This window comes from Lepidochelys olivacea (assembly GCF_965140295.1).
Source record: "Lepidochelys olivacea isolate rLepOli2 genome assembly, chromosome: 1".
NCBI classification, from domain to species: domain Eukaryota; kingdom Metazoa; phylum Chordata; order Testudines; family Cheloniidae; genus Lepidochelys; species Lepidochelys olivacea.
Window position 1 is genome coordinate 218,652,042 of NC_140411.1, and position 27,467 is coordinate 218,679,508.

Below are 27,467 nucleotides of genomic sequence, written 5' to 3' on the forward strand. Positions count from 1 at the left end.
GCTGTCATTCAAATAGTTTTGATTTGTAGTGTGACTACAATAAGCAATGTGGCCTTGTTCTTCCCTCCTCCCGCACCCCACCCCACCCGGGCTACCTTGTCAGTTATCTTTTTTTTTTTTTTAATAAAGGAAGAATGCATGGTTTCAAAATAATAGTCACTTTATTTCCTTTGCCAGCTGTGATCCAACGGGGGAGGGTGGTTGGCTTACAGGGAATTAAAATCAACAAAGGGGGCGGGTTTGCAGTAAGGAGAAACTCACACAACTGTCACACCGTAGCCTGGCCAGTCATAAAACTGGTTTTCAAAGCCTCTCTGATGTGCAGCACGCCTAGCTGTGCTCTTCTAATTGCTCTGGTGTCTGGCTGCTCAAAATTGGCCACCAGGCGATTTGCCTCAACCTCCCACCCCACCATAAACATGTCCCCCTTACTCTCAGATATTATGGAGCACACAGCACGCAGCAATAACAATGGGAATGTTGGTTGCGCTGAGGTCTAACCTAGTCAACAAACAGTGCCAGGGAGCTTTTAAACCTCCAAAGGCACATTCTACCACCATTCTGCACTTGCTCAGCCTATAGTTGAACTGCTCCTTACTACTATCCAGGCTGCCTGCGTACGGCTTCATAAGCCATGGGAGCAAGGGGTAGGCTGGGTCCCCAAGGATACCTATTGGCATTTCAACATCTCCAACGGTAATTTTCTGGTCTGGGAAGTAAGTCCCTTCTTGCAACTGCTCAAACAGTTCGGAGTTCCTAAAGATGCGAGTGCCATGCACCTTTCCTGGCCATCCCACGCTGATGTCAGTGAAACATCCCTTGTGATCCACCAGTGCTTGCAGCACCATTGAGAAGTACCCCTTGCAGTTTACGTATTGGTTGGCAAGGTGATCCGGTGCCAAGGTAGGGATATGCATTCGGTCTATTTTCCCACCACAGTTTAGGGAACCCCATTGCAGCGAAGCCATCCAGTATGACCTGCACATTTCCCAGAGTCACTACCCTTGACAGCAGAACGTCAGTGATTGCATTGGCTACTTGGATCACAGCAGTCCCCACAGTAGACTTGTCTACTCCAAATTGATTCCCAACTGACCGGTAGCAGTCAGGAGTTGAAGCTTCCACAGGGCTATCGCCACTAGCTTCTCAACTGTCAGGGCAGCTCTCATCTTGGTATTCCTGCGATTCAGGGCGGAAAGCAAGTCAAAGTTCCATGAAAGTGCCCTTATGCATGCAAAAGTTTTGCAGCCACTGTGAATCATCCCATATCTGCAACACTATGCGGTCCCACCAGTCTGTGTTTGTTTGCCAGACCCAGAATCGGCGTTCCACTGTATCAACCAGCCCCACTGCCGCCATGATGTCCCAATTGCCACAGCCCGTGCTTTCAGGAATGTCTGTGTCCATGTTCTCATCACAATAGTCCTCGTGGTGGCGTCTCTTAGCCCGGTTCTGCACATACTCCAGGATTACGTGCGAGGTGTTTACAATGCTCACAGCAACAGCGGTGAGCTGAGCGGGCTCCATGCTTGCCGTGGTATGGCATTTGCACGGGTAACCCAGGAAAAAAGGCGCAAAACGATTGTCTGCTGTTGCTTTCATGGAGGGAGGGAGGGAAGGGCAACTGACGACATGTACCCAAAACCACCCACAACAATGTTTTTGCCCCATCAGGCACTAGGAGCTTAACTCAGCATTCCAATGGGCAGCGGAGACTGTGGGAACTGTAGGATAACTTCCCACAGTGCACCACTCCAGAAGTCGATGCTAGCCATGGTATTGAGGACACACTCCGCCGACTTAATGTGCTTAGTGGGGACATACACAATCAACTGTATAAAATCGATTTCTAAAAATAGACTTCTATAAAATCGATCTAATTTTGTAGTGTAGACATACCCTAAGGATATAAAACATACAGTTACAGAGCAAGCACACACACTAGATTTCCCCATTCATTCCAATGACTTGCACATTGTAAGAATGCATGTGTCTGCCTTCTAAACCAGAGTGTGCTTTCAATCCAGTATCTGCAATATATGGCAAGAATGACTGTCTGTAGTGGAAGTGGTTGAATCAGAGGCCTTTTCTACATTATGGCTGAAACAATTCCAGTAATGAGGGTAATCCAGCAGAGTTTTCTTGATCATTGAGAGTAGACTATTTCTCCTCAGGTAACAGTACATTTTGCCTATCATGATGTTTAGAAAGTGGCTTCCATCCAAGCTCAACATGCTGTGGAAACATTAAAAGGGCACTGTCAAATTTAAAAAAAAAAAAAAAAAATCACAACTGTCTGAAAATGGTGTACATGCTATTACCACTTGCAATACCTAGCTGAAAGAGATAAATAAAGGAAAAAATACATATACGTTTGTTTACTTTGTGTATTTGACAGCAGACTAGTCAATTTCATGGTTTCCCCCTGTATAGTCAGTTTCCCTAATTTATGACAGTTTCATACAGTAATGGGAAAATAAATTGAAGGAAAATGTTATTGTAAAAACAACAAAAATTGACAGAGTGACTCAGGAGCAGGTGCCAGATCTCAAACTATTTTTAATTCAGTCTTTGAAATTAATGAGATTAAGGTCCCTTTAAATCTCATAACAACCTTATGAGGTCAGTCAGAATTTTGGGTCCATTTTACTTATAGGGAAAACTGACACACAAAAAGGCGAAGTGACTTGTCCACAGTCAAAGAGTGAGTCGACGGAACTTCTAGGAATAGAACCTGTGTCTCCTAATGCCCAATCCTGTGCTTTAAGCACTAAATTACCTTGTTTCACCATACGCCATCTAACCAAGATATCCTAATATCCAGCGTCCTTCACACCCACAATCCCATGTAGTAATCAAATGATGTGTATTATCATGAACTGATGACCTCTAGCACTGCTCTAGGGAAAGGTGAAAGTACCCCCACTCCCTTCAGGGAATGACAATTAGAGTTGTTTTCTGATCAAATCTAGTGAGATGCTTAAATTCAACCCTCTACATGTGACATAGATAAGTGATCATGGGAGACTTTAACTTCCCAGATATAGACTGGAGGACAAGTGTTAGTAATAATAATAGGGCTCAGATTTTCCTGGATGCGATATCTGATGGATTCCTTCACCAAATAGTTGCTGAACCAACAAGAGGGGATGCCATTTTAGATTTGGTTTTGGTGAGTAGTGAGGACCTCATAGAAGAAATGGTTGTAGGGGACAACCTTGGTTCGAGCAATCATGAGCTAATTCAGTTCAAACTAAATGGAAGGATAAACAAAAATAGATCTGTGACTAGGGTTTTTGATTTCAAACGAGCTAACTTTAATAAATTAAGGAAATTAGTTCAGGAAGTGGATTGTACTGAAGAACTTGTGGATCTAAAGGCAGAGGAGTCCTGGAATTACTTCAAGTCAAAGTTGCAGAAACTATCAGAAGCTTGCATCTCAAGAAAGGGGAAAAAATTCATAGGCAGGAGTTGTAGACCAAGCTGGATGAGCAAGCACCTTAGAGAAATGATTAAGAAAAAGCAGAAAACATACAAGGAGTGGAAGATGGGAAGGATCAGCAAGGAAAGCTATCTTACGGAGGTCAGAACATATAGCGATAAAGTGAGAAAGGCCAAAAGCCATGTAGAGTTGGACCTTGCAAAGGGAATTAAAACCAATAGTAAAAGGTCCTATAGCCATATAAATAAGAAAACAAAGAAAGAAGAAGTGGGACCGCTAATCACGGAGGATGGAGTGGAGGTTAAGGATAATCTAGGCATGGCCCAATATCTAAACAAACACTTTGCCTCAGTCTTTAATGAGGAGCTTAGGGATAAGAGTAGGACGACAAATGGGAAGGAGAATACGAAGGTAGATATTACCACATCCGAGGTAGAAGCCAAACTTGAATAGCTTAATGTGACTAAATCAGGGGGCCCAGATAATCTTCATCCAAGAATATTAAAGGAACTGGCACATGAAATTGCAATCCCATTAGCAAAAATTTGTAATGAATCTGTAAACTCAAAGGTTGTATCGTATGACTGGAGAATTGCTAACATAGTTCCTATTTTTAAGAAAGGGGGGAAAAAAGTGATCCAGGTAACTATAGGACTGTTAGTTTGACATCTGTAGTATGCAAGGTCTTGGAAAAAATTTTGAAGGAGAAAGTAGTTAAGGACATTGAGGTCAATGGTAATTGGGACCAAATACAACATGGTTTTACAAAAGGTAGATCGTGTCAAACCAACCTGATCTCCTTCTTTGAGAAGGTAACAGATTTTTTTAGACAAAGGAAATGCAGTGGATCTAATTTACCTCGATTTCAGTAAGGCATTTGATACGGTTCCACATGGGGAATTATTAGCTAAACTGGAAAAGATGGGGATCGATATGAAAACGTGGATAAGGAACTGGTTAAAGGGGAGACTACAACGGGTCACACTGAAAGGTGAACCGTCAGGCTGGAAGGAGGTTACTAGTGGAGTTCCTCAGGGATCGGTTTTGGGACCAATCTTATTTAATCTTTTTATTACTGACCTTGGCACAAAAAGCGGGAATGTGCTAATAAAGTCTGCGGATGACACAAAGCTGGGAGGTACTGTCAATACAGAGAAAGACCTAAAGTTTGCTGCTGTTGCATAATCTCATGGCTATACTCAGCAGCTACTATTACAAACCCCACTACTTGTGGTCCATAGTTGCCAAGTAGTGACCCCCACCTTTAGGGTTTAACCTGAATCAATCTGGCAAGTCCTTGGAAATTCAGATTAGAGGAAGTAAGACACACAAAGTTAATGGGATAGAACTTGGTTACTACTAAAAGGAAAACTGAAATGGCTTTTTTATTTGTCAAGACCCAAGTCAGTAGTTACAAGTGTCTTGCACAACTGCTGATGTAATAAGTAGCAAAGGAACCTGCTCTCCAATGCACTGCTTTACTAATTATCCAATTTTGAGATATAGTTGCTGGGAAAGCAAAGGAAAAAGCAATTTTTAAATTGAATTTTTAAATGCTGGTAATGTCAGCAGAGAAACCAAGGATTGAATAAACCACAGATTAACCTTGCTTTTCCTCCTAGAGATGACCCTGATTACTCAGAGGCACACTGGGAGGAGGGCAAGAACAGAGGAATCTTGCACCTTTGCTGTTCTTGCTCATGGAATAAAGACCACAGTAGCTCTAATAGGCACCCATCTCAGCACCTTTCATGAGCACTAAATTCACCTAATTTCTAGTCACCGTTAGGTATTTTGTGCTCAGGGCAGTTTCCTCTCCAGCCTCTAGTGTGGAGTTACATCATCTACACATCATCAAGGATGATGTGATTTTGTGATGGCTGCTGCCAGCAGCAGGAGACATGCCAATTCTGCAGTGCTGGGCGAGGCTGGCCAAGGCTGCTGGCCTCTGTTCCATCATTCCCAGAGCCATTTGCTGCATATTGTAGGGAGGGCTCTCAAACAGAGCTGTATGACTAATACCAGAAAGATGCTGAAGGGAGCAGCAGCAAAGCATCTGGATATAGAGCTGACTGAAAAAGAGACAGATGAAAACACCTCTTGGTAGATTTAATGGCAGCTCTTAGAGAGCTTTAGTAAAGGGGGACTGTTTTTAAAACACAAGTAAACATCTTTCCACCAGAGATGATCCGGGTCCATCCCTTATGTTGTACTGTAAAGGATGATAGTCATTCTCTAATCCTCATTGTTCCTTCCAGGTCTCTCAACCTCCAGATATGCCCACATGTCCTGGTCTCATTATTCCCTTTAGCATCTTCATCTGCCAACACAGGAACTTGGCGAGACAGGATCTCAACAACTTGTTTCCAACTCAATGGCTGAATCAGTAACAAGGGACAGGTTGCATGAGGGGAAATGAATCAGGTCCCAGGATGTGGTGGAGAGGTAGGTTAGGATGGACTTGCACTAGACTGCATCGTTCCTGGTCGCAGCTGCCTGAGCAACCTCAGATGCTTGGATCAGCATCTTCTATTGACTGTAGGGGCAAGCCATTCTCCGCAACCCAACATCTCGGTTTTATTAATATCTCCTTTTCAAAATATAGAAATAAAACCCCCTAGCCAGGTCCCAGACATCATCCATCTGTCAACGAACAGGCCAGCTAACCACAGCGCAGGTCTTTTCATTTATGCGCATACCACTACTCTCCCTTCCTGTAATCCCTAATCCAGGTTCTCATTCATTTTTGCATCCCCAGTTGTGGGGGAGCCCAGAAGTTGCTCTAAAGACTGAAGTCTTAGTTTTATGACCAAACAGTTTTTAGAACACACCACCTCCATTCAATCCAACAGCTCTAACTGCTAAAAAGCTCATGAAAGAGCCTCTCTGTTTTACCTCACAACCTCTCTTCTCCAATATCAGAGGCAAGGAGGAGCTACTACTCTCAAACTGCTAATAATTACAGAGCAAAGTTTTCAAAGATGGATGTTCAGGTGAACAATTTTGGTGGAAAGGTTCAGAGTTCCTTAGTGATGCTCTCACCAGCATCTAGGTCCTATGCTCCATTTCTCTGATAGCCAGCTTCTTTAAAAAAACAAACAAACAAACAAAAAAACACATGTAAAACCTATACACAGGCAAGGGACAAAAACCTACTCAATTCTATACAGATAACCGTTGGGTTATATATCTTTGTCCATCTCCCTCTTCCACTCAGAGCAAAATTGTTCCCTATAGTCTATTCTCCAGAGCTTTGTTTAGTCTAGTTTTAAATGTCCCAACCAAAAGAAAGAGGGACAAACTGGGCATGAGGAATGTTCCCTTGGGAACATTACCCTTGGGAAGACTATTCCATAGTTTAACAGAACTCTTACTGTTAGCAAATGTTTTCTAATAGCCAGACTAAAGTCACACAGTTTTGCTCAATTTCATCCCATTTACTTCTAGTCACGTTCAGAAGACCGCAGCAATTGCCATACCAGATCAGCTCAGTAGTCCATCTACTTTAATAATGCAGTACCCTATCTCCAACAGTGGCCAGCAGCAGATGCTTCCATGTAGGGTACAAGAACCCTGAAGTTGGCAGTTATGGAATATCCTGCCCATAGGGAAAATCACCCTCCACTTCCTTTAAGGCAGGGGTTCTCAAACTGGGGGTCGGGACCCCTCAGGGGGTCATGAGGTTATTACATGGGGGGGTAGCGAGCTGTCAGCCTCCACCCCAAACTGTGCTTTGCCTCCAGCATTTATAATGGTGTTAAATATATTAAAGAAAGTGTTTTTAATTTATTGGGGGGGGGGTCGCACTCAGAGGCTTGCTACATGAAAGGGGTCGCCAGTATGAAACTTTGAGAACCACTGCTTTAAGGTCTGGTTTATGCCCCAACTCATGAAAGGTTTCTATCCCTTCCAAACTTTAAAAAAAAAAAATTATTACTGTAATTCTGGATGTTCGCCATTTCCCTATAAATATACAATCCTGTTTTGAATCCTGCTAACTTTTTGACCCAAGTGGTATTTTATGGCAACGAGTTCCACTGTTAACAGTGCACTGCATAAATGGATAATGTATTTCCTTTCATCAGTTTCAACTTGCTGCCTTTCAATCTCACTTAGTGCTCCATTGCTCTTATTTTGTGAGAAACAGTGAACAGAAGGGCCCAATCTACTTCCTCTGTACCATTCATTATTTTGTATGACAACTTTTTATATCCTCTGTTATTCATCTCTTTTCTAAGGTAAACAGTCCTAGTCTTTTTAATCTTATCATAAGCAAGTTTTTTCTTGTTGCTGATCATTTTTCTCTCTGAACCTCTGCTGTTTCTGCCAGATTTTTGAAACAGGATGACTACAACTGCACACAAGCAGAGTGAAAATGTGCCATTGATTATACAAAACAACATGCTGAAAGATTTTTTTTTTTTTTTTTTAAAGTTACAACCTTAATTCTAGCATTTCCTAACTTGTGGGTTCTTGACTTTTCAAACTTAAAGTTTTGGGGGTTTTTTTAAATGTAATGTCCTAAGTTTTTAAACAAAGAAAAAAGGCAAACACAAACTCCATTATACACAATCGTAACCACCAGCTTCCCCACAGCATGTGTTAGCAGCATTTGAACCCTACACCTCCAGACCTGCAGTAGATGATTTGTGATTTGATCTATGATTTGTGCTAAAATAATATGAGCTGGCAGCAGCAATAGGTCATTATCCTCTGTGGATCAGTCACTTGAGAAGAAAGAGTGGATTATATCTGCAGGGAGTTAAAATATAAGAATGGCTATACTTGGTCCATCTAGCCCAGTATCTTTTCTTCTGACAGTGGCTGATGCTAGATGCTTCAGAGGCAATTAACAGAACCGGGCAATTATTGAGTGATCCATCCCCTGTCATCCAGGCCCAGCTTCTAACAGTCAGAGGCCTATGTACATCCAGAGCATGGGGTTGCGGCCCGGACCATCTTGGCTAATAGCCATTGAAGAACCTATCCATTAACTTTTCTCATTCTTTTTTGAACCTAGTTATACTTTTGACCTTCCCAACAACCCCTGGCAATGAGATCCACAGACTGACTGTGTGTTGTGTGAAGAAACACTTCCTTTTGTTTAGTTCTAAACCTGATGCCTATTAATTTCATTGGACAACTCCTGCTTCCTGTGTTATACAAAGGGGTAAATAACGCTTCCTTATTCCCTTTCTCCATGCCATTAATGATTTTATAGATTTCTATCACATTCCCCCTTAGTCATCACTTTTCCAAGCTGGACAGTCCTAGTCTTTTTAATCTCTCCTTGTACAGAAGCTGTTCCATATCCCTAATCATTTCTGTTACCTTCCAAAAAAGATATTACCATTGGAAAAAGTACAGAGTGGCAGGGAATACAGAACTGCACACAATGTTCAAGGTACGGCCGTACTATGGATTCATATAGTGGCATTATGCTATTTACGATCTTATTATCTATCCCTTTCCAAATGGTTCCTAACACTGTTAGTTTCACTGCCACTGCACACTGATTGGATGTTTTCAGAGAACTATCCACAACTCCTAGATCTCTTTCCTGAGTGGTAACAGATAATTTAGACCCTATCATTTCATATGTATAGTTAGGATTATGTTTTCCAATGTGCATTATTCTGTATTTATCAACATTGAATTTCATCTGTCATTTTGTCACCCAGTCTTGTGAAATCCCTTTTGAACTCTCACAGCCTGCTTTAGATTTCACTATCTTGAGTAATTTTGAATCATCTGCAAATTTTGCCACCTCATTATTTACCCCTTTTTCCAGATCATTTATGAATATGTTGAACAGCACTGGGCCCAGTACAGATCCTTGGGGGACCCCGCTATTTACCTCTCTCCATTCTAAAATCTGACCATTTATTCCTACCCTTTGTATTCTATCTTTTAACCAGTTACTGATCCATGAACGGACCTTCCCTTTTATATCATGACTGCTCACTTTGATTAAGAGCCTTTAGTAGGGACCCTATCAAAGACATTCTGAAAATCCAAGTACCCTAATGCGACTGAATCACATTTGCCCATGTTTGTTTGACACCCTCAAAGTATTCTAATAGACTGGCAAGGCATGATTTCGATTTACAAAAGCCGTGTTGGCTCTTCCCCAACATATCAAGTTCAGCTGTGTGTCTAATAATTCTGTTCCTTACTACAGTTCCAAGCAATTTATCTGGTACTGAAGTTAGGCTTTCCAGACTGTAATTGCTAGGATCACCACTGAACCCTTTTTAAAAAACTGTCATTACATTAGCTATCCTCCAGTCATCTGGTACAGAGGCTGATTTAAGTGATAGGTTACATACCACAGTTAGTAGTTCTACAATTTTGTGTTTCAGTTCATTCAGAACTCTTGAGTGAGTACCATCTAGCCCTGGTGACCTATTACTGTTTTATTTATTAATTTGTTCCAAAACCTCCTCTATTGACACCTCAATCTAGGACAGTTCCTCAGATCTGTCACCAAAATTGTATGGCTCCAGTGTAGGAATCTCCCTCACATCCTCTGCAGTGAAGACCAATGCAAAGAATTCATTTAGCTTCTCTGCAACTGTCTTGTCTTCCTTGAGTGCTCCTTTAGCACTTCTATCATTCAGTGGTCCCACTGATTGTTTGGCAGGCTTCCTGTTTCTGACATACTTTAAAAAAAAAAAAGTGTCTTTTGGTCTCTTCAGATTCTTGGTTGGCTTGCCTAATTATATTTTTATACTTGATTTGCCAGAGTTTATGCTCATTTCTATTTTCCTCAGTAGGTTTTTACTTCCAATTTTTAAAGAACGCCTTTTTGCCCTGACTCTTTTACTCTGTTGTTTAGTCATGGTGGCCTTATTTTGACCCTCTTTGCTTTTTTAGTTATTATTTTGGGGCATACATTTAATTTGAGCCTCTATTATGTTGTTTTTAAAAAGTTTCCCTGCAACTTGCAGGCATTTCATTCTTGTGACTGTTCCTTTTAATTTCCATTTAACTACCTTCCTCATTTTTGTGTAGTTCCCCTATTTGAAGTTAAATGCTACTTTGGTGGCCTTCTCTGGTATTTTCTCCCCCACAAGTATGTTAAATTTAATTACATTATGGTCGCAATTACTGAGCGGTTCAGCCACTCAGGACTAAATCAAGAATTGCTTCCCCCTCATGGGTTCCAGGACTAGCTGCTTCAAGAAGCAGTCATTAACAGTGTCCAGAAGTTTTATCTCTACATGCATTGTGAGGTGATATGTACCCAGTCAATACGATGACAGTTGAAATCCCCATTATTGAGTTTTCTATTTTTGTAACCTCTCTAGTCTCCCTGAGCATCTCACAATTACCATCACCATCTTGGTCAGTAGTATATGCCTAATGCTATACTCTTTATTATTAAAGCATAGAATTTCTATCCATAGAGATTCTGTGGTATAATTTGGTTCATTTAAGATTTTTATTATATTTGACTAGGCTTTCTTTCACATATAGTCCTACTCCCCCACCTGCACAGCCTATTCTGTCATTCCTATACATTTTATACCCTGGTATTACCATGTCCCATTGATTATCATCATTCCACCAAGTTTCTGTGATGCTTGTCATATCAATATCCTTATTTAACACCAGGCACTCAAGTTCACCTATCCTAGTATTTGGACTTCTGGCAGTTGTATACAAGCACTTAAAAATTTGTCTATATTTCGTTGTCTGCTTTCATGTGATTTAATTGAGTAGGACTCTTTCATTTGTCTGTTTCTCTTCAGCTCCTACCTGTACACTTTATCAACTTCTCTCCTCTCCTCTTTACTAGGATATAGAGTTGTCCCATTTTACAGATAGTGTAGCCAAGCACACAGCACTAGCAGATTCTTTCTGAGAGGCAGTGAGATAAAATGAATGAGCTTGGGTTTGCCATATTAAATATGTGGATTCCATTCCCAGCTGCCAGCTTCTCAGTGGAGTATGATGCCTCAGTGGAGTATGATGCCTTCCATTCCCCCTTCTGTAGCTTCTCAGTGGAGTATGATGCCTTGTTCAATAATAGTTCTGTGCCCTTCACAACCCTGTACACAAGTTGGTATAAGAGATGAGTACAGAACACATTTCTACTGGATCTATTCCAGCACTCCTTCCCCTAAGCCAAAAGGGTATTTTGATGGGGATGGGTAGACAGTGGCGGAAGCAACAGTGGAAGATGACAGATTCATTTTGCCTATGTCCCATCTGGAGATTTGGTACTGTACATAGGTGCAACCACAGGGGGGAAAAAACCTGCAAGGCAGGGGGAAGAGATGACTAGGAGGGAGAATGTGGTTCAAGAAAAGACAAAAATGAGGAGAGAGGAAGGCTAGCCCTAAGCAAATTTCTCTTCCCACCCTTCCAGCACATTTTATATCACTCCTTTAAACAAATATAAATGTTACTTATGGTATTTTGCATCACCAAAGAGAAAAAATAAAGTAAAAATGTTAAAACGCCGGGGGACAGAACATGTTTTCCTCTCTGTCCATCCTTCCCAGCAACTGTGCCTATGGTTCTGTGCAGTTGCCTTAGCCCAGCACAGGGACAGTAGAGAAGCATGCTTGGTGCAGACAGAATCTTCTGAAATTTTAGCAGTAAGACTCTCATAAATGCTGTAGAGTACATCAACTACTTTAAACTGCCAAATCTGAACAAACTTCATGGGGAAAAACACAAAACACCTATTTGACCACAGGACCATCTCCTTGACAAATGTCACATTCCTCATACAAATCTCAGAGCATTAGAAATCTTAAAGGTTGGAAAGATTTTGATAATGGGAACTGCTAGACAACTTTACGTAAGTGTCACTATTGCTCCTCTTGTAATAGTGGCATTGTATTTTCAATATTATTTTACATTCCATTCCTTATATATCCTAACATCTTGTTTTCCTTTTGATCACTATTGAAGAGATATTCACTGATTGTTCACAGAACCACCAAGCACCTTTTCCCAAACCATTACAGATAATTCAGAACCCACTAAGGTGTAGTAGTAGTTCAAATTATTTTGATGTGCAGTACTTCACATTTGTCAACACTGAATTTCATTTTGTTTTTGTTTTTTTAAGTCCTGTCTTCAGTCTTGACTAACCTAAATAACTGTGCATTGTTGAAATTTTACTTCCTGACCGCTCACTTCTTCTTCCAGATACCTTTTCATTTTGGTGTTTACACTCATCATATTTGAAGAGGACATAACTCAGTCATCTTTTAACTAAGCTACAGATATTCAACTATTTTAATCGCAATATTAATCAATCCTTCCAACCCCATGACCACTCATATTACTCTTCTCTGAAATTTCCTTTCAGTTTGTTTGCTTGCTTGACTATCTGGGCTGAGTTCAGAACCCAACCTGCAGAGAGATATTGATGGGTTACCCTCACAGCTTCCCCTAAACATAAGTAATCAACTTACAAATGCACACAAAATTAAATGAAGTCAATTCTCTTTAACTCAGCAATCCTGGAGGTAGTTAACCTTGTATTAATTCACTATTGTCTGTTGGAGAGAACCCCCTCATACAGTAAGGCTGGGTTGCCAAAACACGACCTCGTGGCTCTAAAACAGACTTGCTCCCCTCATTCTGCAGAGGGAGAACATAGCTTATCCAACTGCAAGCCAACAATTTCTATTTGATGATCAAGTACACAAGAGCAATGCATTTATATGAAATATTAATTTAGATTAGGTGTACTGATCCTGGCATATGTGCACTTCATTGTCACGAAGTTTAGCCACCCCTGTATTACAAACTCCTTGTCAGATCCCCTCCCCAGCCCACACTCCAACCTTCACTTCATCCTCACCCAGGTTTCCATGCTCAATGGTCAGTACCACTTCATCCATCACCAAGGCCCGAAAGTCTAGTTCCTCTTCACAGCACTTGGCCTTGAGCGCCCTCAGGATCTCCTGTTGAGGGTAGTCTTCCCTGATACGACGATCTGTTAAGAACCACAGCCTGGGAGCAACTGAGCTGCACATCTTGTTTTACTAGTCTTGCAACCTCCGGGATCTCCTTTTAATGGAACTCTAAGTAAGGGAGAAGATAAGAAATCAGACTACAAAGGTTTCTGTCCACATGCTTCCCACCATCCCTCAGACCTCTTCCCTGTACACACAGCTCTGTCCTTGGTTTAGAGGGGAGAAAAAAAATGTATCTATATAGCATTTCCTATCCGAGGATCTCAAGGAAGCAATCAATGTCTTATAAATATTCATTAAGCTTCACATTTCCCTTATGCGGATATTCAGTATTATCCCAATTTATTGATGGAAAAACTGAAGCATACAGAGATGCAGTAACGTGCCTAAGACAATACACTGAGCCTATGGCAGAACCAGGACTCAGGTCTGAGTCCCAGTTCTGTTCCTTAGTCACAAGGCCATCCTTCCTCACACACAGAAAATATCAGTGGATTCCAACACACTCCCACAAGTGCTGCAAAGTACTGAATTGGAACACTGTTGGTAGAGATGATCCCACCAGGTGACCAGTGAGCCCATATGGATTTGCATTGTTGTTGCTCCCCATACTTTGGCTATATAGAAGACATCAGTCTCTAGTGACGTTTTACCATCTGCTAACATCATTAAAAACCGTAAAGCAATCAAGGCAGACTGATATGCAGACTGAAAAATCCACTCCATTGGTGTGTAAGAAACCTTCCTTGATGAATTTGAGGAAGCATGAGGTAAGCAAAAGAATTCAAGAAAACTTAAGACTTTCATTTGTTTAAATATGAAATTTCCTGTTCTCCTGGTTGCGAACAAAAGGAAAAGAAAAGAAAACTCTTCTGAATACGACCTGAAACAGGTACTATCTACTGAAGGACTTGCCTATGCTGGGATTTTCCCTGGAAACAGCCATCAGTGGCCAGTAACTGGTAGACACTCAAAGTATAGACAGGCAAAGCTGCTACTCAAGGCTTTCCCAAGCAGCAGCAGGATGAAATTAAAACTGGCCATTTTCACCTGCTATTTGGAACCCAGTGGACAGCAAGGAAACTGTCAAGAACCATATCAACATCACAATACTGTTATTGCTTTGGAAACCTAGGAGCAGCAGAAGGGCCAAGGACCAGAGCTCTTCATGCAGGAGGAAGGACAAAACCAACTGCTGGGGGACGGCAAGTAAGGGAGCAGACCTGCCCCCTGTGGCAGACAAGAAGGTCTTGCAGATGAAGTGTGAGAGGGAGCATCTTCTCCTTCCAGCTGTGAAAAGGTGTGTGGAGTGGAGAGGGCAGGATTCAAGTTTTATACCCCCAGTAGACAGAAGTTACAATACAAAAGTCCCAAAGCAGTGTCCACAGCACCCCAGTCACAATAATTTCTCCTTCCAAGCACCAAAAGGTGGCAGGGGAAGTCTGGGCTTCTGCCTGGGCCTCACTGGCTGACAATTCCCCAGCCCTGCCCTACTTAATCTTTCATATTAGCCTCTGGGAAGTAGGTTAAAGTTTCCTTCTATGGCTAGCAGGTTACTGAAGCTCTGCTGGCAACATACTTAAATAAGCACTGGAAGAGGATATATAGTTCAGAAACAGCAGAACATAAGAACAAAGGAAAAGCCAAGTTCAGGAGGTTTCTAGTCAATTTATCCTCATTTCTACTCCCTACAAACATCTTACTATCAATAGACAGAAACAGACCACTTACTGTCTCTCCCCTGAAAAGCATGCTATGCCCATTAGAAAGGCAGACCCACCTCATTTTAAATCCAGCCATAGAGCATTAAGTGTGTAAAGAAAACAGACAGATGTTTTGATTTTTAAGACCACGTCAATCAGAAGCCATTACAGATCTGCAGCATGTGTTTCAAGGGACTTGTCTACACAGGGAAGTTAGTGCACACTAAGCTAGGGTGTGAATTTAAAGTGCACTTGTTACTCCCACACTAATTCCTGGTGTAGATACACTTACTGCACATTAACAGTGCTCTCAGGCAGTTTAGCTTAGTACACTTCCAAGGTGCATTAAGCTAACATGCACAAAGGCACTCCGTGCAGTGAGAGTGTCCGTGTAGTAAGTTAGTACAGAGTATCTAACATGCACCAGCTACTTCACTCTTTTTCCCTACATAAACAAGCCCTAGGTCTCATTCTCTGGCCCCAATATCAAAACCAGTGTCAAGTACTCTCACCTGTACTTGTTTTCTACTCCTCCTTACCACTAATGTGCCCCTCAGTTCTTCTGCCAAGAGGAATCTCTTCCCTGCACTTCCCCTTTCTCAAATCTCTTCTTCCCAACATAACACCCCTTCCATCCTTGAAAGCTGCACTCAGCTATCTCCTTCCTGAATATTTCAGCCAGAAAGCAATTCGCCAGCGGAGATAGGAAAAAAAAACAAAAAAAACTTACAAATCCTAGCTCCCAGTCCTCTGCTCTGCTAGCCCTATACCACACGATCACCACCTCTTTCACATCCTAAGTAGGCCATGCTGAGGTGTAAAGACATCTTATCCCCATTACTTTAGTATTTCTGATCAAAGTCTGGACAGTTCAGCTTCAAGCTCTCATTAGAACTCTTCAGTCAGTCAAAATTACTTATTAGGGACACACTGAAAATATTACAATTTGTTTTGGTAACGCCAGCATCTCAAGGGTCCTGCCCACATTCTCAAGAATATTCTGAGGAAAATGTGCCTCTCAGAGCTTGTCTACACTTAAAAGGCTGCAGCATCTCCGATGCAGCTGTGCTGCACCAATGCAGCTTCACTGCTTTAGTGATTCAGTGAAGAAGCTACCTACACCCATGGGAAGGCTTCTCCCATCAGTGTAGGAAATCCACCTCACAGAGAGGCAGCAACTATGTCGAGGGGAGAAGCCTTCTCATCAATATAGCATTGTCCACACCAGGAACTAGGTCACTATAACTGTATATAACTGAAAAGTCCACTCCTCTGAGGAATGCAATAAGACTGACATAAGTTACTAGTGTAGACCAAGCCTCAGACAGCTGCACGCAGCATCAGCTTTTAAGTATGATATGCTTTCAAGAACACCTCCCCGGAAACTAACCCCACCCACCTGGATCTAACAAACACACAGCCTGAGACAATGCTGGGTGTGTGTTAAACATTTTCCGCAGTGTCTATGGGAGTACCAAATCCAAAATATGCATGCGTGAGGGAGAAGGAAAAACAGGAAATATTTAAGTATCTTCAGAGATTAGAAGTGGCTGAAAAGCCTTTGCACGGAAAGCCACAATGGCCAAACTGGGAACAATCTCTCAGCAGGTGCTCAACCCACTTACCTGATCAAAAGTGACAACAAAAAACCCATCAAGGACAACAGCTAACTGAATGTCAGTTAGACTATCCCTGCAATCACAGATTGCATCTGCTTCAGAGATTAAATCAGTCACAAAACCTCCACTGATTTGATTATGGATGGAATCAAAGTGCTATCTCAACTTTTAGCTCTAATACTGCTGATGCTAGGTTTCACTCTAGCATCTCCACACCAGCTCCTTTTCCCTTCGTTTGCAGTCTTCCTCAGGGTACATCTCTACATGGGAATAAAAGACCTGAGGCTATGTCGCAGGCGTTTAATTGCTGTGTAAACATACCCTGGTTGTCATCTTGTTCCCTGCAACAGTCTAGTGGAACACACCTACATTGCCTCAAATCATATAAGGTTTTATTCACTAAGCATGAAGGGAGATCAGACTGGCTGTCTTTAGAGTCCTAGAAACCAGAAGTCCTCTGTTTACACTCAGAACTGGTACAGCAAAAGCTTCCTATCCCCACCAACACACCCTTGCCCTGCACATAAGGAACTACTTCCAGGAGCGAGAGGGGAGTTCAATCTCCATGGACCACTCATTGTTGGTCTCCAGACTAGTGACAGCCAACAAAAGGGACAATTGTGGTATTGTATTTTTTGTTTTTGATGTGAAGAGTTTTCCTTTAGAAGATGAGAATCCAACAATTCATTTTATATTGTGCAAACTGAATAACTGTCAAGATAGTAACTCCTTTAGGTATTACTGACAAACGGCTGAATTAGAATCAATCATCTAGTGTAGAAGTAAAATTGTTCCATAGCCCTTTTCCTCAAAGTGCCACAGTTACAAGAGCTGCTGCATTTAAAAAACAAAAAACACAAAAAAAAACCACACACACAAACAATTTCTTCTCTGCAGGAATGCTGAATGAAATTCCAGATATTTCACAACATTAGGACTCCATGTCATTTAGCCTCAATTGTCTGGCTTGTGATCTGTGGTTGTGGTAGAGTCCTACTGTCTACAGAATGCTCTGGGGCACAAGATATCAGAGAAGATCTCTCACATTAACTCGTTTCTAGTCTTTGGATTAGATCCTGGTCTCAGTTACATCACAATGTATCCAAAGCAATTCCAGAGATAATAACTGGGGAGCAGAATAATAGATCTCCAGGTCTGTTTGATCCCTGCCAGCTCGGATTTGAGGGCTATCATGGTAATCAATAACGGAGGAAAAAATTTGATCATCCCAAGGAGGAGGTGGTGATCAGGAAAAAAAATCCCCACCCACCACCCTTTACTATGTACAGCATTGCATGCTGTTGTTTATGATTTGTAACAAAAGCACCTATGCTCTCTTTGGCATGTTATTGGGAGAGGAAGGGTATTTTACTTTCCACAAAATCATCATGAATTAGCTGATACTGGACTACACTTTAAACAGAACAAGTGCCTCTTTCACGATAGCAATTTCTGCAACCCTATTTTGGAGGCCACACCTTAAGACAGCGGGATCAATAGCTACAAGACTAGCAAAGGACCTTTGAGAGATTGTCATAAATAGAGGTAAGGAAGATGGCTAGCCCATGGTTCATCAGAATTATTATTGCAATGTCACAGATGAGATGGATGGTATTTTGCTAACTGTCCCACCCTATCATACATTGCTAGGAAAGACTCTGGCTGAATTTCACAGTTATTGTGCAAGGGGAGCGAAGTCGTAATTGACCACATTATGGAACCAGAACTGCTCTTTATGTCATGCTGAAAGAAGAACACTATCAAAAACAATTTAAATTGAAGTACAAAACTTAGCTAATTCTACCTTCTGTGCACAGTTACCAAGGCAATCAGCACCTAAGAAAAAACTTACAAATAGTTATGCATCAAGACTTTCCAATAGGAAAGATATTCACAGATAAGGACTTATTAAAAAGAAAGCTTTTGACCATTTATTATATTACTTTAAAATAAAAAAGTAAACAAATGCTACCCTCTCTCTTGTCACTACAGCTAAACAGGGATGCCCAGGGACAACCACAAGTAGTAGGGTCCCTTTATTACAGAAATAAGAATTAGTTGCAGTTTTTATAAGATCGTGTACAAACATGACTGCTTCAAGGGCTTTAGAAAAGACTACAAAAACAATGGAATCAGAAGAAAAAAGAAAAGAAAAAGAAAAGAAAAGAAAAAAGAAAAAGAAAAGAAAAAAGAACGAACAGGCCATGGTATCCTGAATAGTAGCAGTGCAATCTGTCCATCACTCCTGCATGTCATCTACCTTCCCCGTATATACATTATACAATTTAAAATCACTGCAGGCAGGTGAATCCAAAGCACACCTCTTTGAAAGCATATGCACTGTACTCACACATCCCTCTTCCTCACCCCCCTTGGATTTTTGTAGAGATCACTGCAGTCAATGGAGGAAGGAATATATTAAGCATACTGATAAACAGACTGCAGAAGGGCACAAAATAAAATCATCTTCCTTCTTCACCCCCCTCCCCCAATTCCTTCCCAGTATGCCCTCTCCTGCAGATAGGCAAATACTCAACTGGATCCTCTGACTGAATCCCATACTACTTTTATCTGTTCAATCTCTTCCCTTCAACTGAGTAATCTTAGATACCAGCAGCCCTTCTCCACAATCGCCCTCAAGACACACACATCCCCGCCCCCTTTCTTTCCTCATCTCTCCAGGCTTGTAAGTAGATGATAACATTCTTCACCCATACACCCCAGTTTCTGATGGCCAATGAGGAATCTATTCCCTTGCCTCCCTGCCTTACAAAGCTGATATTGGTCAACATTAACGCCCCCCACCACTTGACCTGTAAACATCTCCTTTCTCTCATAGCTGTCGCAGCTATTGCACTCCTCTTTAGTATGCGCATAATGTATAAATTCCCCATTGCTTTTTGAGACCAGCATGCCTCTGTCCTTACCACCACCACCACCCTGCAGAGTGGGTGTGTGATATAAACCCCCCTTTCCCGATCCATGTACATAGCCACTTCTCTCAGATCCCTTCCCCCACCCTGCTCTCAATCTCTGTGCATGCCTCTCTTGTAGCAGTGGGGGAGGGGAAAAAAGCATTGAATGAATGAATGTGGTATGACTTACCAGAGGTTTGGTGAGTAGGGGGTAGGAGATGAAGGGTTGTCAAAGATGGGTGCTTCTTTCAGTGCCCCCAATAACTGGTACTTCAGTCCTGGCTCTCTCAGTGAGGTGAAGGCTTGCTGGTACCTCTCTTTCCTTGGTGCCCCCTGAGAAGAGGGTGCTAATGAAGTCCTCTCAGGGCCTCTCTGATCTGCACTCCAGGGGAGGGAGCAGTGTCCTGCTGGAGCCCCCAAAGCCAGGAAAGGAGCGATGAGGATTATGTTCTCCTGGTACTACAATGGGTGATGCCTGGCTTGTGCCCCCAGGGACCAAGGTATGTTGGGGAAGGGGTGGGGGATATTAAAAGTGATTCCCAGCTCCTCCCCCCCTCGGGGGAGAGGAGGGTGGGGAAGAGAAGTGAAGATATTGATGTAGAGCTGTGGCAGCCTGCGCAAAAAAATAGATTCAATCCAATAAGCCCCTCGCGTCTCTGCTTCCTCAGAACTGAACCCCTAACTGTCTGAGTCTGGAATCACCAACACCTATGGAAAGAAAGACATATTAGACATAAAAAACCCAACCTACTAAACAGGAAATGAGATTGCAACCTGGAGAAAAGAGAATGAGAGATGCAAGACACTAAGAAAAAGCTGAGCAAAAATCAGACCGATATAATTTTGGGGGGAATGACTTTAAGTAAAACAAAATAATTTACATAAATATATGAAATTAGAAGTCTTAAAAGGAAACAAATGAGGTTCCACTTGGGCAATTGTGTGTTTAATGCAGATAAATCTATCTATCTTAATACAGGCAGAAAATTCTATGCTTTAAAAGAATAAAATTTTATTCTACACACTTTAAATATCACATTTTGAACCCAATCAAGACAAAAATTAGATTAACAGAACCATGTTTAAGGTCAGAAGCATACTCATGTGAATGAAATCACAACCTCCTAAAGCCCAGTGGTTTCTAAACAGAAGCAAATAACCAAAAGATAAAATTAATTTCTAAAAAGTGTTTGCTTATATGACGCAATACATTTAATTATTATAAAATTAAATACTTGTACAGCCTGTTCATCGTCCTTGGCACTATATATTGTAAGTGCCTGATCCTAGAAGTTAACACTACACAATTATCCTTTTAAAAATCAAAAAGGCAACAAGAGAAAAAGAAACCCAGTTAAAAGGGTTTTGTTAGAAGTATGTGATACAATGCAAACATATTAAAAGCATACAAAAAAAACCCCATATTTGCATACCTTTATGTACAAAAAGGTTTTAATATCTGTTTACACGTTGATGCATGTGAATATACACAGACGCCTGCAAGCACGAGTGCGTAAATGCAGATATTAAAGCACACAAATAAATACCACACAGATACAGAATTATCACAGCGGATATGAGTCTGAGGTGGAGGACACAGCACGATTTCAAATTCAAGCCAGAAGAAACGTGGTTTTTTAAAGACACAAACCTGGCCGCTGCTTCTGTCCTCCCGGGCAGGATTGTGTGTGATGGTTGGAAAGTTGGGGATGGAGAATTTAAAATTCTCCCCTTCTCCGCCAGGGACAGTGTAAAATACACATATGGGACCCAACTAAACCAGTGGAAACCAGGGGGGAAATGGAGAGAAAAGAGGGATAATCCCGAGAAAACCGGCCACTAATTAACCCACCCACCGAGAAAGAGGCTCCCGGCCATGCCCCCAGCAATAGCTATCCACAGCAGCCCTCCCTCCCCCCAAATTATTCATGCTACTTGGGGCAGCTAATCAACCCGCCCAAACGTCCCCCATCTGGTCCGCAGTTGAGGTCCCCGCCACACACGCCCCTGGCCTTCACACCCGCTACAACCAGGCTGGAAAGAACAACCGCCCCCCGAGGTCCCCAGCGGCCCAGCCCGCCCTCCAGGCTGGGGGCGCGGCGCGGCGACCGGGCTGCTGGAAGGGGCCCCGTGGAGACTCGCCCCCTCCCCCGACAGCAGGAGTCGCTCGGCGACGCTGGGTGAGGGGGTGACGGTCGCCCCTTCCCTCGGCCCCCTCCGCTCTCTCCCGCCCCCTCTGACGGGGAGCGGCGGCAGCCCGGACTCGGCTGTTCCCTGCTGCGCCCTCCTCCCCCCGCTGCTCCTGCTGCGGATGCTCCACTCGCAGAGCCGCCGCCGCCGCCTCCTGAGCTGGCTGGGGCCCGACTGAGCCGGCCCAGCGGGAGCGCGCGAGGCCGCGAACGCTAACATACGAGAGGGGTGGCCGCTGGGCGAGCACGCGCACTGGGCAGAATCCCCCCTCGGCGCCGCAGCGGCTCGCGGCTGCCTCAGGTTGCGCGAGAGGCGCCGAGGCATCCGCCCCCGTCCTGCAGCCCGCGCTGCCTCCAGCAGCCCACGCGCCACAGCGCGCCGGGGCAACAGAGCCCGGGGCGGGAATAACCGTCACTCTGTGCAGTGCCCACTCCGGCCCCGCCCCTCTCACCAGCCTCCAACCCAGAGGTAGCCCCAGGTTATTCCTGGTCACCCCGCTTGCCTGTCACAGGCCTGTTCTGAGTGTGAGGCCCCAGGCTAAGTGCGTGTGACATGCCACCCTGCACGCCCTGCGCATGTGGGACACGCCTGACCCAACTCAGCCAAGCCACGTGTGACCCTCTTGCCCCCCCGTGACACACCCATCCCACTGCCCTGTTGGGCACTCCCAGCCCACCACCCTGCATGGCCAACACAAGTGTGAGACACCCATCCTGCTGCCCTGACGTATGACACACCCAGTCACCTCTACCCGTACCTGAGCGACACACCCACTACGCCTGCCATCACCTACCCACCATGTTTCACACAGACTGACATGAGCGTGACACACAGACACCACCCCATTTCACCCATGTGCCTGACACAGTAATACTGTTGGCAATAAATGGTTCTTCTGACACACCCAATACAGTAGCCAGCCCCTTGCCCACCAACATGTGTGACACACCTCTCATGCTTCCCCTCATACCCACACTTGTGATACACCTAATTGTCTACCCTCTATGCACTACACGTACTACACACCTAACATACTGACTGTCCTGACCCATATCCCCAAACGTGAACACACTAGACATCCTTTGCCATCACATGACACACCTAACGCATCATCTGTTGTCCCCATGCACTCCCACTCGCACCAACCTATACTCCCAACATGCTGTCCCAGGCCCATCCATACAAATGTAACATTCCTCCCTCATACCTTTTATCCCATGTGTGATGCATCCAATACACCAATGCTGCCCTTCATTCCCTCACATGCGTGACATGCCCAAAACATTAGCTGTCCTATGCTCCCCCACATCTGAAACATCCAATACACTGCACAGCATCACAATGAGTATATGATACACTTAACTGGCCACTCGTGTCTAACATCTAACACACTATCAAAACCATGACACACACACCCATCCTGCGACCCCACATTCCCACAGAGATAAGATTCCTACCAATCTACCTCTGGACACCCTTACATGTGACACATCCAGATGGCTGACCTTCATCACCACACATCTGATATGCCCAACTTACCGCCCTTTGCTCTGTCATGTGTGACATTCCCAACCCACCAGCCTGCATGTGTAATACTCTCAACCTGTGCCTTCTGAGGTATGCCCAATCACTGCCTGACTCCACCAAAGATGTGACACACATAACTTGCCATCTCTAGCATTCACAAATGTGACATACCTATCTCAATGCCTTGTCCCCAATGTGTGATACACCCAAACAGCCACACTGCCATGCATGTAACACGTCCATCCTGCTTCTCTCCACCTCCCAAGCATGTGATAGACCCATCTCAACCAAGTGCCCTGCTCTTCCACCTGAATGACTGATGCTGTCTATGTCCCCATGGATGAAAAACCCATTCCAATTACCATCAGCATACATGACACACCCAGAGCCATTCCAGCTGTGAATCCTGCAGCCGCAGGGATCGCCTGGATACGGGTGTGTCATGCATATTCCATACAAAAGACTCCATGTACTCTGTGGCATGATGGGCCCATTTTCTGCAGCATGAACCCCCAAATTATCTGGCAGAAACCCCAAAACTCTACTGCAATGCAAATTTATTTTACTACCATGTAATACTCTTTATTCCTAGCCCCCCTCCTTCTACCCTGCCTCCCCCAGCCAGATGTATGGCTCACAGTTAAAAATACTCACTGATGTAAACATTGTTGATTATTTTCAACAGTGACTTTTTTGAAGATGTTTGTTTGCTGGGCTCTCCAAAGCAACCTGGCTCCACTCCCCAGGCCTCAGTTCCCAGGCTGTTGTCCAAGCAGTCTGGCTCAGAACCTCCTTCCAAATGTGCGCCATAGAAGAGGGGAGCTCAGTTGACTTCAGTGGCCTATGTCCTTAATTGCCTAGGCCTCATCTGAAGCACTGTTCTCCAGACAGCCCAGGTTGGCAGCCTACCCTTCCAGTTTCCCTATTCCATGGCTGCAAATTGGATGTCAGTTCTGTCTCCATGGCATCCTGCTGCCTTGCTCCATTTAGCAGTACAGGAAAGATGTACTATATAATCCATTTAATTCACTGTTGTGGGGAAAGCTGAAGAGCAAGAGAAAGCTGCAGGCAAGTCCCAGCAGGGTAGGGACACAAACAACAACAAAACCAAAAATGCTGGGCACCTGGCTGCAACAAAATGGCAAATTATGCGACAAAATTGCTGAATTCTGTAGCATCTTGGGAAAACAGAGTTAATGATTGCACTGAATTACTGTTCAAAGCATGCAAGAATGCCCCAGATGTCACCCCAGCACTTTTTTGGGGAGCTGGAATAGCATTCATGCTTCTGATAAATTTTAAGTGAACTAATGATTATTGGTTATTTATTTCCCTCTGTATTTTGCAGTATGGGTGGCCAGCACCTCTGTAGTGAAATTTTGCTTTCCGGCACTTCTCTTTTTAGGAATTGAACTCTGCACTGAGTTCACATGTTTCAGAGCTATCATTTCAGGCTGTCTGCAGTTTAAGGGCGTGTCAACACAGGGAAAAATAATTATAGCACTCTAGTTATACTGATTATAGAGTAGAACCTCAGAGTTACGAACACATCACGAATGGAGGTTGTTTGTAACTCTGAAATGTTCGTAACTCTGAACAAAACTTTATGGCTGTTCTTTCAAAAGTTTACAGCTGAAAATTGACTTAATACAACTTTGAAACTTTACTATGTATAAGAAAAATGCTGCTTTTAACTATCGTAATTTAAATGAAACAAGCACAGAAACAGTTTCCTTACCTTGTTAAATCTTTATTTTAAACTCTCCCTTCATTTTTTTAATAGTTTACGTTTAACATAGTACTGTACTGTATTTCCTTTTTTTTTTTTTTGGTCTCTGCTGCTCTCTGATTGTGTACTTCTGGTTCCAAATGAGGTGTGTGGTTGACTGGTCAGTTTGTAACTCTGGTGTTTGTATCTCTGAAGTTCTACTGTATTGGCAGTAGTATAAATTATACTGGTAAATTTCTCCATATAGACAAGCCCTAAGGCAGGCGTCACTACATCCGTTCATGTTTGGTTCACATTTCTGAAGTTGTCTTTGCAATCCTAATGACTAAAACCATATTTGTTTTGAAATAAAAGCTGAGCTACTGGAGCAAAATTTTGTGGCAAGGGATGAATTCCACAGTGGGGAAATCATGGAATAAGTGGAATTTTGTCCGTATGTATGAAAATTTGCTTATGAGGAGTATGAAAAGGAGGAAGGAGCTCTGACTATTGGAAAGAATCTCAGTATGGTGAACACAAAGCTGCTGAGCTCCCTCTCAAGCCTGCTGGGATCTCTCAGCCTGGTCCTCTGACCTCAGGTGAGAGCCCAGGTCTGGGAGTTACTGCTGGACATCACCCACAAGCTGTGTTCTGATACTGAACTTGTGCCCATCCTTCCACCTACCTGCCTGTCTCTCTGGAATGGAAGATGTAGCCTTAAGATGGAGGTCCTTATTACCTGTTGTTTGGCTGCTGGACTTGAGGTACATTGAACTCTATCACACACATTCCTTGACTGCTGGACCGACAACCTTGTTCTGATGCTGGGCTGGGCTGAGGTAGCCTGTCCTCAGGAGAGTGTTTCACTATCTGGGAGTTAAGCCCTTGTCTGTAGACAGTCGAAGGGTCTTTCTGCTGTTTGTCGGGATGGTAGGCCAGAGGCTCCTGTCTGTCAATCTTGTTCCCTGGCACATGGCTAGGGCCCTATCAAATTCATGGCCATGAAAAACGTGTCACGGACTGTGAAATCTGTATTTTGTGTGCTTTTACCCTATACTATATAGATTTCATGGGGGAGACCAGTTTTCTCAAATTGGGAGTCCTGACCCAAAAGGGAGTTGCGGGGGTTCGTACTATCACCATCCTTATTTCTGCATTGCCTTCAGAGCTGGGCGGCCAGAGAGCAGCGGCTGTTGGCTAGGTACCCCGCTCTGAAGGCAGCACCCTGCCAACAGCAGCACAGAAGTAAGGGTGGCAATACCATACCATGTCACCCTTACTTCTGCACTGCTGCCTTCAGAGCTGGGCGGCCGGAGAGTGGTGGCTGCTGACTGAGGGCCCAGCTCTGCAGGCAGCAGCGCAGAAGTAAGGGTGGCAAAACCACCCCATGACATCCTCTCTGTGCTGCTGCTGGCTGTGGCTCTACCTTCAGCGCTGGGCTCCCAGCCAGAAGCCACTACTGTCTAGCTGCCCAGCTCTGAAGGCCGCAGCGCCGCCAGCAGCAGTGCATAAATAAGGGTAGCAGTAGCATACCGCCCCTACAATAATCTTGCAACCTTCCTCCCCCATCACAACTCCTTTTTAGGTCAGATTACCTACAATTACAACACCATGAAATTTCAGATTTAAATAGCTGAAATAATGAAATTTACAATTTTAAAAACCCTATGACTGTGAAACTGACCAAAATGGACCCTGAATTTGGTAGGGCCCTTCATATGGCAGTGGATGGAGAGACCGTGAAGAGTTCAGTCCTTGTTGCTCCTGTGCTGTTGGGCAAATGAACTCGATGGGGGTGTTGTACATTCCCTCTTGAGGAAAACAAAGCTTTTTAGGCTGATGAAGGTGAGGTCTCTCTCAGCAACTACAGGCCTGGTCCTAAGTCAAAGAAATGGGGATGATTCAAACAGAAAGTTTTATGGTAACCTTTACCCTCTGTGCTAATGCACCAGAGAACAATGTCAGCTTTACCATTAGGGCAATCAATATAATATTATTAACTCTAATTGGACAAAAGCTAATTAATGAATAATGGACCCCACTGCACAGTGAGCATCATGGTCACCTTTCTTTTTGCTTTTTCCCTTGCTCAGCTTATGTTGATAGCAAGACGTGGTATAATGCCTGATATGTATAATGTAAGGACTGTTCCAGCACCTCTGTGTATCTGGAATAAGATTTCATAGTTGCTTTCATGAAACATCTCTTGACACTAGGATCACTAAAAATGCAAGACAGCACTTTGGTCTTGAAACACAACTTAGTCCCAAATTTAGAGGGTGTTATTAGCATGTCAGAAGGCTTCATATATAAACTCTTCTGTGTGTGTATCATTGGATGTGTTGGATTTTGATAAGAAATGTGGTGGAAAACTCCTGTCTGTACATTCTGGTATTGATGGAAATGTTGGAACAGTTAATTG

General features: G+C 43.4%; 1 protein-coding gene and 1 long non-coding RNA gene across 2 annotated transcripts in view; both read right to left on the bottom strand.

Moving 5' to 3' along the window:
* RIMKLB (ribosomal modification protein rimK like family member B) overlaps positions 1–22,156 on the bottom strand; it is a 71,188-nt gene extending 49,032 nt beyond the window's left edge. The window contains exons 1-3 of the mRNA XM_084630398.1: positions 21,272–22,156; positions 19,811–20,328; positions 13,269–13,491 (exon numbers count right to left, since the gene is read on the bottom strand). Of these exons, the coding sequence (XP_084486524.1) occupies positions 13,269–13,443 (175 nt within the window). The 5' untranslated portion in view covers positions 13,444–13,491; positions 19,811–20,328; positions 21,272–22,156. The remainder of the gene's footprint in view (positions 1–13,268; positions 13,492–19,810; positions 20,329–21,271) is intronic.
* On the bottom strand, positions 143–11,483 carry LOC311521809. Its single transcript, XR_014711974.1, has 2 exons — positions 11,204–11,483; positions 143–2,235 (listed from the first exon to the last, which is right to left on the bottom strand). It is a non-coding gene; the product is annotated as an uncharacterized lncRNA (long non-coding RNA).
* Positions 22,157–27,467: the final 5,311 nt, after the last annotated feature.